Source organism: Anastrepha ludens, chromosome 5 (assembly GCF_028408465.1).
Source record: "Anastrepha ludens isolate Willacy chromosome 5, idAnaLude1.1, whole genome shotgun sequence".
Classification (NCBI taxonomy): domain Eukaryota; kingdom Metazoa; phylum Arthropoda; class Insecta; order Diptera; family Tephritidae; genus Anastrepha; species Anastrepha ludens.
In genome coordinates, this window is record NC_071501.1 from 71,206,363 (window position 1) to 71,221,261 (window position 14,899).

A 14,899-nucleotide genomic window follows, 5' to 3' on the forward strand; every position below is an offset into this window, starting at 1 on the left:
AAACAAATTATTAATGTCCTTTCTTCTATCTCTTCTCTTTTAGAATAAACCGCATGTGGTGGAGCCTATCGACTTTGAAGGTTTCGTGGCGAAGAATAAAATGCTTATACAAAATGATCCGCAAAGAGAATTGTTGATGTATCCCAACGACGATGTCTCGGTAAGTATCTTATATGACTAGGGTAATTTCATTCGCAAGACAGTCGTTCTATCTTACAGGAAATACCACAATTTATATCTGTTATAATAACCACAAAACAAACTTTGCAAAATATAAATAAAAGGCGATCAATTTAGAGGTATAGGATTTTAAATTGAAATAAAACAAGGAATATTCACATTGATTGTGTAATCTTTATTATTTTTGCGTAGAACCATTTATGACATTTATTTTTTAAAGATAATCCCTTTCAAATGTTGGTCATATCTGTGCTGTAGTTCGATCATCCGTAAACACCAATTTTGAATGACTCGCTGGAGGACTTCAGTCGGTATCTGGTATCTCGTGAATAATTTTAGTAATGTAAGCTTCCAATACCTCAATCGAAGAATTGAATGGCTTCGTTTTAGTCTTCAGCCCAATTACGGCAATTTTGGTCATTGACATATCCATTAAACCAAAATTGGGCCTTATCGCTGAACAAAACTCAGTTCCCAAAATGCGTCGTGTTTTTCTTCGTCGAGTTTTCCAAGAGCCCAACAACTAAAATTATGACGCTGTGGAAGATCGGTCGGCTTCAAGTCTTGGACTATCTGTATTTAATACGCTTTGAAACCAAGGTCCTTTTCGTAAAATCGCCCAAGTAATGCCATAAGATAGGCCAAGTTGTTGAGATCGGCGCCGAATCTATTCTTCCGGGTCTTCGGCGATATTATCTTCACTTCGGGCGGTACGTGGTCCGATCGGCCGAGTATCATCCAATAATGTAAAATTATTCTACACCAAAAGTTTGCCTGGGCGCGTCGATTTTCGTAATACAAGTGTATTGTGATTTGTAAATGTTGTTTATGCGTAAGTCTTTCTATGATGAAATGTCAAGGAATACTGAAAAAGAATATGTATTTAGTTTAACAGTAGTCACGCGTGATCTGTCAAAAACCCGTATTGGAAAAAGTACCTCCAATCTGATCACCCTTTATAAATTTCTTGGTGTTTTGCATTAAAATTTAGACTATATTTTTTGTTCTCAAGCATTATAATAGAAATGACCTCCGAAGATCACTTACGGGGTAGTCACTAGGGTGGCCCAAATGTAAAATAAAATTCCTTTGGAATCCACCAACATAGCGTTAAAAATTACTTAAAATAATATTTGCTACATTTATAATGACTTTATAAAACTTCGGGGATTTTTAAAGCCTGCCGCCTTGTAAGATTTTAAGATTCACTGTAGTGTGGTACAAGATTCCTCGGCTAGTGAAAAAAGCCGCCAAGTTCATTTCGTTCTTTGGCCATTATATCTGGTAGTCTTAGAACACTGCTAAATCCATTGGTGCAACGGCCTCTGTAACATTTTCTTTAGTGTAAAGGTTTTTTCTAAATGATTTGTATTTTTGTAATTTAGCCTGGGAAAAACAAACCTCAAAAGTTAATATAACAAAGAATTAAATTTTAACGGCACATGAGCTTAAGGCACTTCACAGTGCCTGTAGGCTTATAAAATTAAAGATACCGACTTGACGATAGTTCACGGTTATAGGATAACATATTGGTATGACGTTCAGTTCAAAAGGGGAAATATGAACGTCATCAGGATGTACGAATTCTATCGATTTATTTTCTTATAATCCGCTAATTTTTTTTAACATTTAACATTTGTAAACCCACTTTTCTGTTTACTTAGGAAATCGTTATGCCTCGTAAACAACGCACAAATACCAAATCAATCATCGATCGTTTCGAACCGCCAAATGAAGCAATCATATGCCCCTTGCATGGTGGTACAAATTCCGCAAGTAACGGCTCCAGTAGCACTTCAATTTCACGCCAGAACAGTCACACAAACAGCCCCAAAACAACCCATCGCCAAATCAGCAGTCAATCCAACACAAGTCTACAAAATGGAAATCTATCGAGAAAAAGTTCGCAGAGTTCGTCTAATAAAATACAGTTATCCATTAAATCACCAACTTCCTCACACGATTCATATGAATCGGCAATATCGACTATGGGCTCGATTAGCGCCAACATAAATTCCACCTCGCATTCGTCCTCGTCCTCGACGCTAAAGTCGAATATACTTGCACAACCGGAGGAAGATGAGGATTTGGATGGCTCGGACGGCGCTGATGGCATGAGCAGCAGTGGAAGTGGTGGAGGCACACGCGCCGAATGTACGCGCTTCACACGTCAAGCGTTGTATACATATCGCGCAAAGAATCATCTCATACACTACAAGTATAGCGCTTATGGTGGGACATGTCATGATTTGCCAAGGTAAAGGTTTGAGTTTTAGAAATGTTGGTGTAAAACACTTTGAACTTCTAGAATAAATCCACCCGAAGCTCTGATAGAGGAGGTGTACGAGATTGATGCCGATCAGGATCGCATTGACGAACAAATGACAAGATCTCAAGCCGATTCTATAACGAAGCAGGGTTACTTGCTGAAGGGTCCGGACTCAGGTTCGGATCGTATGTTTGTGAATATAGGCAACAAGTCATTTAAAAGGAGGTGAGTAATGAAATAGAGGTGTGCCGGAATGCGTCGATGAATTGACTTCGTTACACTTTTGAACATTTTATTTAATTTAATGATATTTTCAACAAAAATATATCTTTCTAGATATTGTTATCTCCGTCAAGAGGTCGATGGCACTTACATTCTTGAATTGCACAAAGATGAAAAACAAGGTGAGGCTAAAGCCACTATAGTCATGGATTTTTGCACAGAAGTTGTGCAGGTAACTGTCTAAATATTTTATTACTTTCGATCGCTTTACTAAATATTCAATCTTGCTTTAGAACCCCAAACGCGGTCGTTTTTGCTTTGAGCTCCGCATGACCGCTGGCCATAAGTCGTTCACCCTTGCCGCCGAAAATGACGAAGAATTCAAGGATTGGCTGAGCAAGCTGTCGCTCGTATTGCAGCAGAACAAGATTCAAGAAGATAAACGGGTCGCTTCGCTCGAACGCACACCACCGCCCAGCACCAATGCTGTTATTTTTGGTACCCTAAAAGGTCTCGATCAGTCCATGAACCCCCAATTGATTAAGTATGGTCGTGAAACTGACATTTCCATTGCGCAAGCGCGTCGCGAGCATCGCCGGCGCCTCTTTGCTTGCTATCAATCAACAGGCAAAGCGACTATCACCGACACCGTCGACCAGTTTCGCGAGCAATTCGGCAAACGTATCTTTATAGCCTGTAAAGGCCTACGCTTCCGACTGCAATGTGCCGGTACAGATGGGCTCGACGGCGAGAATTTATGCCAAGTGGAACCATATATCACCAGCCTGGCGTTATATGATGCGCGCGCCGGTCGAAAACTAACCGAATCCTTCTATTTCAATGTGAATGATGAGTATGTAAGTGATATGTTGCCAACAACGCCAGTGCCCAATTCTGTGGCGGCTTGTTGCGTGTCACAGCGCCGTGGTGACGAGAAGGAGGATAGGGCGCGCGGCGGTGGTGGTGGTAACAGTGAAGTGCGTGTGCAGAACTCGCTACTAGAGAATTTATCTGGTGACTTATTGCGTTGCACCAAAGAGCATTTTGCACACTTGCGACAGGCTGTATTCTCAGTGACAGCACCGCATCCGGATATATACTTAGTGCTGAAGGTGGAGAAGATATTGCAAGGTAGTATAGTGCAGGCGGCCGAGCCTTATTTGAAGACTGGACGCGATCCAAAGATCGCCTTGAAACTACACAAAACGGCGCGTAATTATGCGCAAAATATAGGACACTATCGACAGCCATTCGCTTGGGCAGCTAAGCCGCTCTTTCGGCTGTATAGAAATGAATTGGATACGGAGAATGATACGTTTGAATTGACGACCATTTACAGGCAAGAGGCAAACAAACTGAAGGATGAGGAGCTGTTGAAATTGTTGGCGGAATTTCGAAAGCCAGATAAGCTGAGTAAACTGACTATTATACCAGGTTATATGAAGCTGACCGTTGAGGAAGTGGAAAGGGTGCCAGGTATGTGTGAGATAACCATTTTGATGCATTTTTCATTAGATAAAGCGTTGAGCTCTCATCTCCTTTCACGCAAACAGGTTCCTTTACTAAGTCTTTAGTGCCGCTAGCTAACTTCACATTTCCACCCAAACCGCCCACGCTCGAGCTGACCGAATTCCAAAGCAATAGCACGCGCGACACATATCCCTATATCACATTCTGCAATCATTTATTTGTCTATCCGCAGTATTTGCAATTCGATAGTCAGAAATTGTTTTCGCGCGCACGCAATATTACCGTTGTGGTGGAGCTGCGTGATTCAGATGAGGAGGGCAGCAAGCCGTTGAAGGTGAATAAGGCAACAACAATATGCACACTAATTTCGAAAATTGTATTTGTGTATTTTTGCTTGAATGCCGTTTGCAGTGCATTTACGGTCGTCCTGGTCATGATTTCCTAGTCTCGCAAATCGCATGTCCCGTGCTGCATCACAACACCACACCCACTTGGTATGAGGAAGTGAAAATGCGTCTGCCTTTAGGTCTCTTCCACGAGCACCATTTGCTCTTCTCTTTTTATCACGTGTCGTGTAACTTGGGCAAGAAACGCGATGCCAGCGCAACATTCGAAACACCTATTGGTTATGCTTGGTTGCCGCTGCTGCAGAAAGGTCGCATAAATTTGGAGGAGCAGGTCATATCGGTTGCGGCTACACTGCCGGCGGGCTATTTGTCGATACAGCCCTTGGGCCTGGGCAAAGGGGTAAGTGTGTGTCATGGTTGAAGTGTAAAACACTTAATTAAAGTGTTTGATGTGACTAACGGACAATTGTGATTAACAGATTTGAAAAAAAAAAAAAATTTATTTTTATTTTTTATCACATTACGAGTATTGGTTTTTTGTATTATTTACGTTTCAAGTTTTCCAATTATCATTTGCAGTGTAGGATGTGTTGCACTGAGGTTTGAAAAGCATTTAAACGTGTTTTGCAAGTTAAAATTGCAAGCTTCAATGAGCTTTTTGTTGAGCTTTTTTATCGCTTTTTCGCATTCACTGCAGAAACTTCCAATAGGCCAGGAACTTGTAAAGTAAAGGGGTTTTCAATAGGGACATAACAATAAATTTAGAAAAAATCTAATCAGAGGAGTTACGGCAATGCAAATAAGAAAGATGGAAAGATGCTTCAAGTCTTCAGCTAACAGAGCGCAACAAAATATGAAAAAATTTACTCCCTGGGGTCTCATAATATTAAGCAATTTTGCTTGTGAAAAAAAAAAGGGTTTTTCAAGTTCAATAGCTCAAATAGAGTAGCAAAGACATAAAAAAACATTTCAAAATAAGATTTATAAGTATTTCAAATAGTTTCGGATGATTTCAGATATGGTTTTTGCCAAAATATTTTCGAATTTCACATGAAATGGGAACTGTAAACTTTGAAATGCCAGGTAGGTAGCTGGTGGATGATTGAAGTAGCAGTCTGGCATTCCCCAAGTAGTTCTGATACGCCATTTTTATAGAATTATGAGACCTACAACAGGCAGATATCTACAGCCAGTCAGAGTTGTTGATGCAATGGAGAAGATTGATGGGATTTAGGTTGGCGTACTGCCTCAGGCTGTCTAAAAAAGGAGCACCCAGTGATCTAAACTGTATAGCTGCCAAACCCCGACATTTACAAAGAAAGTGCTCAACAGTCTCCTGTTCTCTGTAAGGTGCCCACGAGAATCAAATGGCAAACTTAGATTTTTCGCGTGTGTGCCGATCGTCCAATGACCGGGAAACACAGTTACTAGTTTGGAAATTGAATAGAGGTGAGTTCGCAGGACTTTCTGAGTCCTCCGTCTGTTGTACTGAGACTACAGGGTTTTCGAAATAGCACATGAAGAAATAGAGCGCCATCTTTTCGGCGCTTTTCTGAGAAATAAGTTGTGCAATTCCCCTTTAACAACAGTTAGGGGGAGGTCTGTGAGACCAGTTCAGTCTCCTTACGGGCAAACTCATCAGCAATTTAATTTTTTTCTATGTTCCTGTGTCCTGGAACCCAGATCAGAGAAATGTTACCTGCACACCCAAACGATTTGATCTTCTTCTTACAGAAGTTGACTAGTTTGAATCTGCACCATGGCGTCGTCAGTGCCTTGATCGCGGCTTGACTATCAAAAAAGCTGTTAATATATCCCTCGCTCCCATGTTACCTAAGCATTTTGCTTGCCTGCAGGATCGCAAAAACATGTTTAGGAAATAGATAAATAAAACATAAAACAATTTTAAGGAAATAGATAAATTGGCTGATTTAGAGAAAAAACCCTGCCAGTGAAAACAGAGGTTCCAGCTTTTTCTCGCGTTCCAATTCTATCTACTTCGAAAGATTGTCCTGATACGACCTTCAAACTCCAGTTTGCGGAGAGAAAGGACTGTTCGATGTTCAGAGAAATACGGTTTTAACTGCCCAAAAATGCTACTATGTGCCTTGAGTGCCAATAAAATTTGTGTGAAAAAATGTGGTAAAATAAGTATGTTCTTATTTTGCAGACTTTATTAAAATATTCAATGATAGATTTTTTTAAGCGTATTTCTTCCATGAAAAAAGCTCCTCACAAACTATCTTATATTCGAAGGTGGAATAAAGCTTTAGGCGCCTTCATTTGTGAAAAAATATCAAGAAGCACACCACTAATAGGAGGAGGAGCTCGGCCAAACATCCAATAGATAGATAGATAATATATCAGAAAAATACTATTAGAATCTCTTAAAGGTGCAAGTTGAGATGTTTACCTAATTTTATCTAGAATAATAGAACGGCATGGAACCGTTTGAATTATGTAGCTTATTTTGAGCTGTTACACCTGTGATCTTTTCGGTATCTTGTTTATTATGTACAACCGCCTCCAACAACGTAAGGTTGCGAGCAATGAAATTCAGTAGTGATTTTTAATAATTTGCGAACATTGCTCTTTCGCGAAGTTTTTTAGCACCATGCTATAGAATTTTTAATCAAGTTTTGGCATTGCCGGATTATAAAGAAAATTTTAGAACGCGTTTTTCTGAAAATGCATCACTCTTGCGCCCCTCTTGAGAAATCCATTACAAGTTGTGAGGTATTACAATAGTTTTCTGGTTTTATTCATTTATACTAGAATCGGAATTGGAATTTGATCTCCGCGTGTAATTCTCTTCATAGAATTCACCGATCGCCGTAGCAAAAGAGAGGTTATGATGGATTTTTTGCTGAGTTTTCCAGCGAAAAATTACTCTAGCTTTCATAGTCATTGGCCATCATTTTTTCAAATGGACAATCCCATTAGTAGTTAAAAATGCATTCGCTTCAGAAATATACAAAATTCCACATATGTATGTATGTATATTTTTCTCAGTGCGTAGAGCTTTTCGAAAGTCGGTTACGTTTTATTTCTACCCTACAGTTTTTATACACTAATATTTTATAATTTAAATGTTTGATGTGTTTTCTGTTTTGCATTTTGAACTAACCTAATTTTTTGTTTTTATTCCATACACACACATTCACACTCACAACTACGTCATATTTTTGTCTTCTACGCATTTTCATATAAATATACCAACTGACCAAATTTCTCATTTCATCATTACTCACTTTTATTTTCTTTTTCGCTTTTTTCAAATTTTCCATGCTTCTTCAAATTCTTATGCGTGCATACGTGGGCTTATAAACGTTTTGATTTGGCTGCCTAAACAACAAAAAACCGATACATTCAATAAATCTTCATGCTTTTAATTACAAAAACTAAAAACGGAAATGAAAAATTTAATGAAAATTAAAACAATAATTAAATTTAACTCAATAATACGGAAAAAATCCGGAAATTTATTAATGAAATCAAATAAAAAAAAAAAACTAAATATAAATTTCGCATAATTTACAATATATTAATATTTTTGTGTTTCAAATCGAAATAAAATATGCACATAAAACCAAACTTAATTTAAATTGATTTTAATAATGAACTTATTTTACTTTAAATAAAATCTTCAAAACTAAAAATATAATACAAAAAATTGTTTAATTATATTAAATGCATATAAAAAAAATATTGAAATAAAAAAATTATTTATTGAACTAACACATATTAAATTTAAATAAAAATGCAAAAATTGTCCTTTAAAAAAAAAAAAATAAACAAATTGCTGAAATTATAATTTAAACATATTTATAAACAAAACGAATACATTTAAATGAAATTTAAACAACCAAAAAAAAAACCACAATTAAACATACAAATTTTAAAAAATTAATAACTTAAATAAAAATAAAAAAAAAAATAATTTAAATAAAAATTAAAAAAAAAATAATTTAAAAAAAATGATTAAAATTTATATAAAAACTCAAAATAATTGTACATAAAAATCAATTAATTAAAAACATACTTATCAAACATTGTAAAAAAACTTTTGACTGTATGTTTGACTAAATAAATAAAAAAAAAATAAATAAATAAATAAAAACTAAAAACCAACATACAAAACTTAACAAAAAAACAAATTTAAATAAAAAAAAAACGGAAAATAAATAAAAATTCAATTGTATTTTTTATAATTTTATTTATAAAATTTATAAAATGTAAAAAAAAAATAAAAAATAAAACTGGTATTTATAAAAACTTAAATTTAAATAACAAAAACATATATATAACAAATGAAATAAATGTACAAAAAAAAACAATTTAATTGAAATTATTTGTAATATTTAAATTATTTTATTTAAAAAATTAAATTATTTTACTTAAAAAAAAAAAAAAAATTTAAACAAAATTAAAAAAATATAAAAACTAAAACTGGTGTTTGGAAAAAAACTTAAATTTATAAAAACAAATTTTTAAAATAAAAAATTTAATAAATGAAAAAAAATTTAATAAATGAAAATGAAAATTTAATTAAAATTATGTATCTAAATCGTCAACATTATTTATGAAAACCTACTTTATTAAAAATAAAAATATCTACTAATTTACGCAAAAAAATGCTACTAAATTTTATAAAATTAATTTAAAAATAATTGAAAAAAAAAAAAATAAAACGTTACATCACTCATCCACCAAAATGCTGCTTGTTAATTGTCATGCTTCCACGATTCATACCAATATTTGTGCTCGTCCAACAACACACTCATCGTTCTTCCCGAAATCTTTGGTTGCTTGACGTTCTATTGCTCGCTCGCACGTCCTCTCTCTCTATTTCATTCTCGCTGCCTCTCCCTCTCTTTGTCTACAAAACATTACCATATTTCCAGCAGAATTGCGGTCCCGACATACAATGGATCGACAATCAGCGCCCACTTTTCGGCGTCGCCTACCGCATGGACTCCACTGTTCTGACTGCCGATCAGCATTTACACAACTTTTTTGCACATTGTGAGCGTCTTTTGGAGGGTGGCAAAACCATTGCATTACCCGCTGAATCGGAGACTTGCAAGATCCTCAAAGCTGCGCACGCGATCGATATTAGCACCCTGATCAATTTTCTGCCAACCGTGCTGAATGAACTATTTACGCTACTCGTACATACCCAGTCCGAAGAGATCGGTTTGAATATTATACGCCTTCTGATCAATATGATACACATGCTGATCGAGGAGGCTGGACGCAAAGAGCTACTCAGCGCCTATGTTAAGTACGTCTTTCATGCGCCCTACTACAGCCAGAAGATATCGCGTACGGTGCACGGCGAGTTGTGCAAGCATTTGCCAACTATTTTGCATCCGAACAATACCGATTTTCTAATCGTTAATAAATTTATGCATTACTCGGCTATTTTCTTTGATCTGATCATCAAAAGCATGGCGCAACATCTCCTGGATACTGGCCGTATTCGTATGCTGCGCAATGAGCGTTTTCCTAAAGAATATCCCGCACGTGTGGAGAATTTGATTAAGGTGCTTACACCATATTTGATTTCCCGTTACAAAGATCTACCCGTCGAGACGCAGCAATTGAATAGATCGCTATCGCAATTTGTGAGGCGCTGTCTCAGCTATATGGATCGTGGTTTCGTCTTCAAGTTAATTAAGTATTACATGGAGCAATTTGAGCCTGGCGACCAGCGTACACTACAAGAGTTCAAATTGGATTTCTTGGCAGAGATTTGCCAGCACGAGCATTATGTGCCGCTGAATTTGCCGTTTGTGCTGAATCCGAAAAATCGTCCACCAGAAATGATGCTACATTTTACGCTCTCCGAGGAATTCCGTCGTCAGCATTTTCTTGCCGGTCTGCTGCTGCAAGAACTGAAACGCAGCTTGAATGAGGCTAGCTCAGTGCGACGTCATGCGTTGCGTATCTTTAAGAATCTGCTTGCGAAGCATGAGCTCGACGATCGTTACCAGAATCGTGGCCAGCTTTCGCGCATCGCACTGCTCTATGTGCCTTGGTTGGGCATCGTGATGGAGAACACGCACCGCATCGATGATATGTCAGGCGTGGCCACGCCCAATGGTCACGTATACGCCGATTCAGCTTCTTATACACAGCGCTTGTCCTGCTCTAGCAGTTATGTGTTTGGTAAAGACACTACCGTAACTTCGTCCACGTCTACGCCGCGTTCGAAAAACCGTATGACCCTCCACATCGAGCATCCTAGTCCCTTGCGCTCTTCGGTATACGTCAGGGATGCCCCCCACGGTGGCACCGCTCCGCTGGCCAATAGCAACTCGGAAACCTCATTGAACACGCTCAATTCAGACTCACAAAATTCACAGGACACGCCTACTTTAGGCGTCATTGCAAATGGTCACCATGTCACCGACTTGTCCGAGGTGGCCATGCGTAACAACCAAAATCGCTCGATTAATGTTATGCAGGGCTTGAATAGCTTGCCGCGCTGCGACAAGTTCAATACGGCTGAAAGTAAGGATCTGCTGCTGGGTTTTCTTTTCGTTGTCAAACATTTAGCGCAAGATCAAATGATAGGCTGGTGGCAGAACTGCACCGAAACAGAAACCCTCGCCTATCTCAGCATACTCGATCTCTGTTTGGTGCAATTTCGCTATGTTGGCAAGAAGCATATCAGTTTGTCGGATGACAGCAAGGAAGCGCGTTCGGCGCGCACTGCCAAGGCCAGCACTTTGCCTGCTCGCATGCAGCCGCCGAATGTGGAGCAAACGACCAATGGTAACGGCACGACGCATGAGACTGGTACACTGACGCTCACACAAAATCGCGAAAACCTCGTCGAAGAGACGGCGCGTAGTCAACAGGCACTGTACGATTCGAATCTGGCTACCGAAATCGGCATGATCATACTCGATAGTCTAGGCTTGTATGCGGTACATTTTCGTGACAAACTATGCGATAGTCTTGTGCTGCCACAGTTGGCGCGTGTCTATCTGCGTTTCCTACAGCTCGGTCAGTCAGAGAGACTCTCCAAGCATGTTTTTGCCGCCTTGCGCGCTTTCATCAATAATTTTTCACCCGCACTCTTTAAAGGTAACGCTACCCTTTGCGGTCAAATGGTTTATGAGCTGCTGAAAGGCTGCGACAGTCGTCTTGTCGCCATACGCCATGAGTCCTGTGCCGTGCTTTACTTGTTGATGCGCAGTAATTTCGAATATACCGGCCGCAAAGGTCTTACGCGTGTGCACCTCCAAGTTATCATCTCCGTTTCACAGATGATCGGCAATGTGATCGGTTTAAATAATGCACGTTTTCAGGAGAGTCTATCGATGATTAACAGTTATGCTAACAGCGACAAAGCGATGAAGGGCACTGGCTTTCCAGTGGAGGTGAAAGATCTCACGCGCCGTGTACGCACCGTGCTCATGGCAACTGCACAAATGCAGGCGCATCACATGGACCCCGAACGGCTACTCGAGCTGCAGTATTCGTTAGCGAACTCCTACGCTTCTACGCCAGAGTTGCGTCACACATGGCTCATCACCATGGCACGCAATCATGAACAGAATGGCAACATATCGGAGGCGGCATGCTGTCACTTGCACATAGCAGCGCTTATGTCGGAGTATTTACGCTTGCGTGGTGGCTGTAATATTAATTGGGGCGCTTCAGCATTCACGAAAATATCTCGTAATATACCACGCGACGAGCAAGGTTTGAAATTGGATGCTGGCGCACAGGATTCGCAATACACCGAACAGATGCTGTTGGATCAGCTGAAGCAATGCGCCGATTTTCTCGATCGCGGCGAACGTTTCGAGTGCTTGGGTGATCTTTATAAACTCATTCTGCCGATGTATGAGCGTAGTCGGTCGTACATTGAGTTGGCGCAATCGTACGAACATCTAATGCAGGCGTACAACAAAATCGTCGAGGTGAATCGTTCGGGCAAACGCATGCTGGGCCGTTTTTATCGCGTGGTGTTCTTCGGAATGGTGAGTGCGTTGAATTTTTATTTTAGGTTTGTTTGTATTAGCTAACAATATATTAATTTTTTGTGTGTTACTGTAGGTGTATTTTGAGGATGATCACGCGGTGGAATATGTTTACAAGGAGCCAAAACTGACCTCTCTAAGCGAGATATCAGAACGTCTATCGAAACAATACAAGGAAAAATTCGGCGCTGATGTTGTCAAGATGATAATGGACTCATCACCGGTGAGTTTCGCTAACGAAATTAATATTTTTTTATGATTAAAAAAAGTATATACAGTACATATATGAAGACTAAGAGGAATAATGGTATGTCACATTTTTTATATTAAGTAAAAAATTTATTTTTAACTATTAGTAGAAATAAACCATAACGAGTTGATACGTAACAATTAAGTAACAATCTATTCATCCAGTTTCAAAGTGGCCACCCTTAGTACGAATACAAAAGGACAATCGTCTAACGACATTTCGGCCCATGAGTCGCAGTTTTTCAATCGGTATCTTACCCTACTCTCGAAGCAACGCTTCTTACATGGGCTCCAAACTTGTGTGGCGTGTTGCACTGTTTCTTAAAATCCACCTTAGTGAAATTCGGGGAGTAGGGTCGCCACTTTTGGGATGTTATGAACATTTTGTGCGCTAGCGCTGGGTTCCTAGGACCAGAGAGGAAAAACAGCTTCTGTGATAAACTTCTTTATAAATTTTAATCTGGGGTGCTTTGCCATTGGCGCAAATTCACTCCATTTTGACCAAGGATAATAGATTTACAAGGTTTGCTCTTTAACTATGGTGAAACAGAAAATGGTGAGCGAAACTTCGGCTGCCACGTCACTTGAGAGTTTCGGCAACCGAATTCTGCACGATCATTTTACATGCATTAACACGCTCGTTCTTTCAGTCTTTGTTCAGATGGCACTAAGCAACATGAACGAAGATTGTGTTGATCTTTTGTCGTATATCACTAACACAATCTTATCGCCAGCCAAAATATGCACAATAATTTCACACATATTCACACATACATCCAATCTGTTGTTGTTTAGATGGCAACGAAGTGCCATTGGTTGATTTTTTTCGTATATCATCAACACAACATCAGTTTTTTTGTAAACACATCCCAAGTGACGGCAGCCCATCACTGGGCAATAGTGAGCTTGTTAAACGATAAGTAGCTTCTCATTAGTGAAGATTATTTTTTCTCAGCAGATGACATTTTTTAAGTCTCCCTATTTTGTTTTCACCCGTGAGGAGCTGATATTATTGTAGCTTGTGCTAAAGTTCTTTTTTGCATATGAGGCGCATTCAGAGCATTTTCCCTCATGGAGACCGGGGTTTTTAGGTTGTTAGAAGTGTTCACAGTACATTTTTATCCTCCACCTGGACGATCCACCTTCATTATCAAGTTCCTAAAATCATTAAATCGCACGAGAAACCAATGATTGAAGAATACAAAGTTCCAGCGCTTCTTGGCAGTTGCGCTTTCGTAGTTGATAAAAAAAAATATTTGGCAAATTATGGAATAGTGGAATAGTGAGTAGACACAGCTGCAGTGAGAGTAATCCAACGGTGTTACATTACCAAAGTTCTCGATGTTTATAAACGTTTTTGATCTGTGGGCATAAAGACACAGCTATATATGGATGGAACTGAAAATCCAAGCACCCGAGTGCTGATGCCCATTGTACCCGAGACTCAAAGTAGAAAGTGAGTATGGGAAAAGGGGGTGAGGAGGGTTATTCTTCTTCTTCTTAATTGGCGCGATAACCGCTTACGCGATTTTGGCTGAGCTTAACAAAGCGCGCCAGTCGTTTCTTTCTCGTGCTAACCGGCGCCAATTGCACACACCAAGTGAAGCCAAGTCCTTCTCCACCTGATCTTTCCAACGCAGAGGAGGCCTTCCTCTTCCTCTGCTACCACCAGCTGGTACCGCATCGAATACTTTCAAAGCTGGAGCGTTTGTATCCATTCGGACGACATGACCCAGCCAACGTAGCAGCTGGATCTTTATTCGCTGCGCTATGTCTATGTCATCGTAAAGCTCATACAGCTCATCGTTCCATCGTCTGCGATATTCGCCGTTGCCAACGTGCAAAGGTCCAAAAATCTTAGGCAGAATCTTTCTCTCGAACACTCCAAGCGTCGCTTCATCGAATGTTGTCATCGTCCAAGCTTCTGCGCCATACGTTAGGACGGGCATGATGAGAGTCTTGTAGAGTGTTAGTTTTGTTCGTCGAGAGAGGACTTTACTGCTCAGTTGCCTACTTAGTCCAAAGTAGCACTTGTTGGCAAGAGAGATTCTACGTTGGATTTCAAGGCTGACATTGTTATCGGTGTTAATGCTGGTTCCTAAATAAACGATGTCTTTTACAACCTCGAAATTATAACTGTCAACAGTGACGTGGGTGCCGATACG

The 14,899-nt window shown here is 39.3% G+C and overlaps 1 protein-coding gene across 7 annotated transcripts in view; it reads left to right on the plus strand.

Annotated features, from left to right (window-relative positions):
* Nucleotides 1–14,899, plus strand: part of LOC128864470 (dedicator of cytokinesis protein 9) — a 121,304-nt gene that overhangs the window by 94,423 nt on the left and 11,982 nt on the right. For 4 of the 7 annotated variants that reach the window (XR_008454691.1, XR_008454693.1, XM_054104143.1 and 1 more), the window contains 9 exons: nucleotides 44–160; nucleotides 1,845–2,437; nucleotides 2,489–2,674; nucleotides 2,786–2,903; nucleotides 2,965–4,147; nucleotides 4,225–4,475; nucleotides 4,553–4,888; nucleotides 9,393–12,485; nucleotides 12,562–12,708. Coding sequence is in view for 3 of the 7 variants with exons in the window: in XM_054104143.1 (XP_053960118.1) it covers nucleotides 44–160; nucleotides 1,845–2,437; nucleotides 2,489–2,674; nucleotides 2,786–2,903; nucleotides 2,965–4,147; nucleotides 4,225–4,475; nucleotides 4,553–4,888; nucleotides 9,393–12,485; nucleotides 12,562–12,708 (6,024 nt within the window). In the remaining 4 variants the exon portion in view is untranslated. The remainder of the gene's footprint in view (nucleotides 1–43; nucleotides 161–1,844; nucleotides 2,438–2,488; nucleotides 2,675–2,785; nucleotides 2,904–2,964; nucleotides 4,148–4,224; nucleotides 4,476–4,552; nucleotides 4,889–9,392; nucleotides 12,486–12,561; nucleotides 12,709–14,899) is intronic. The other 3 variants (XR_008454692.1, XR_008454694.1, XM_054104144.1) reach the window with 1 other exon arrangement.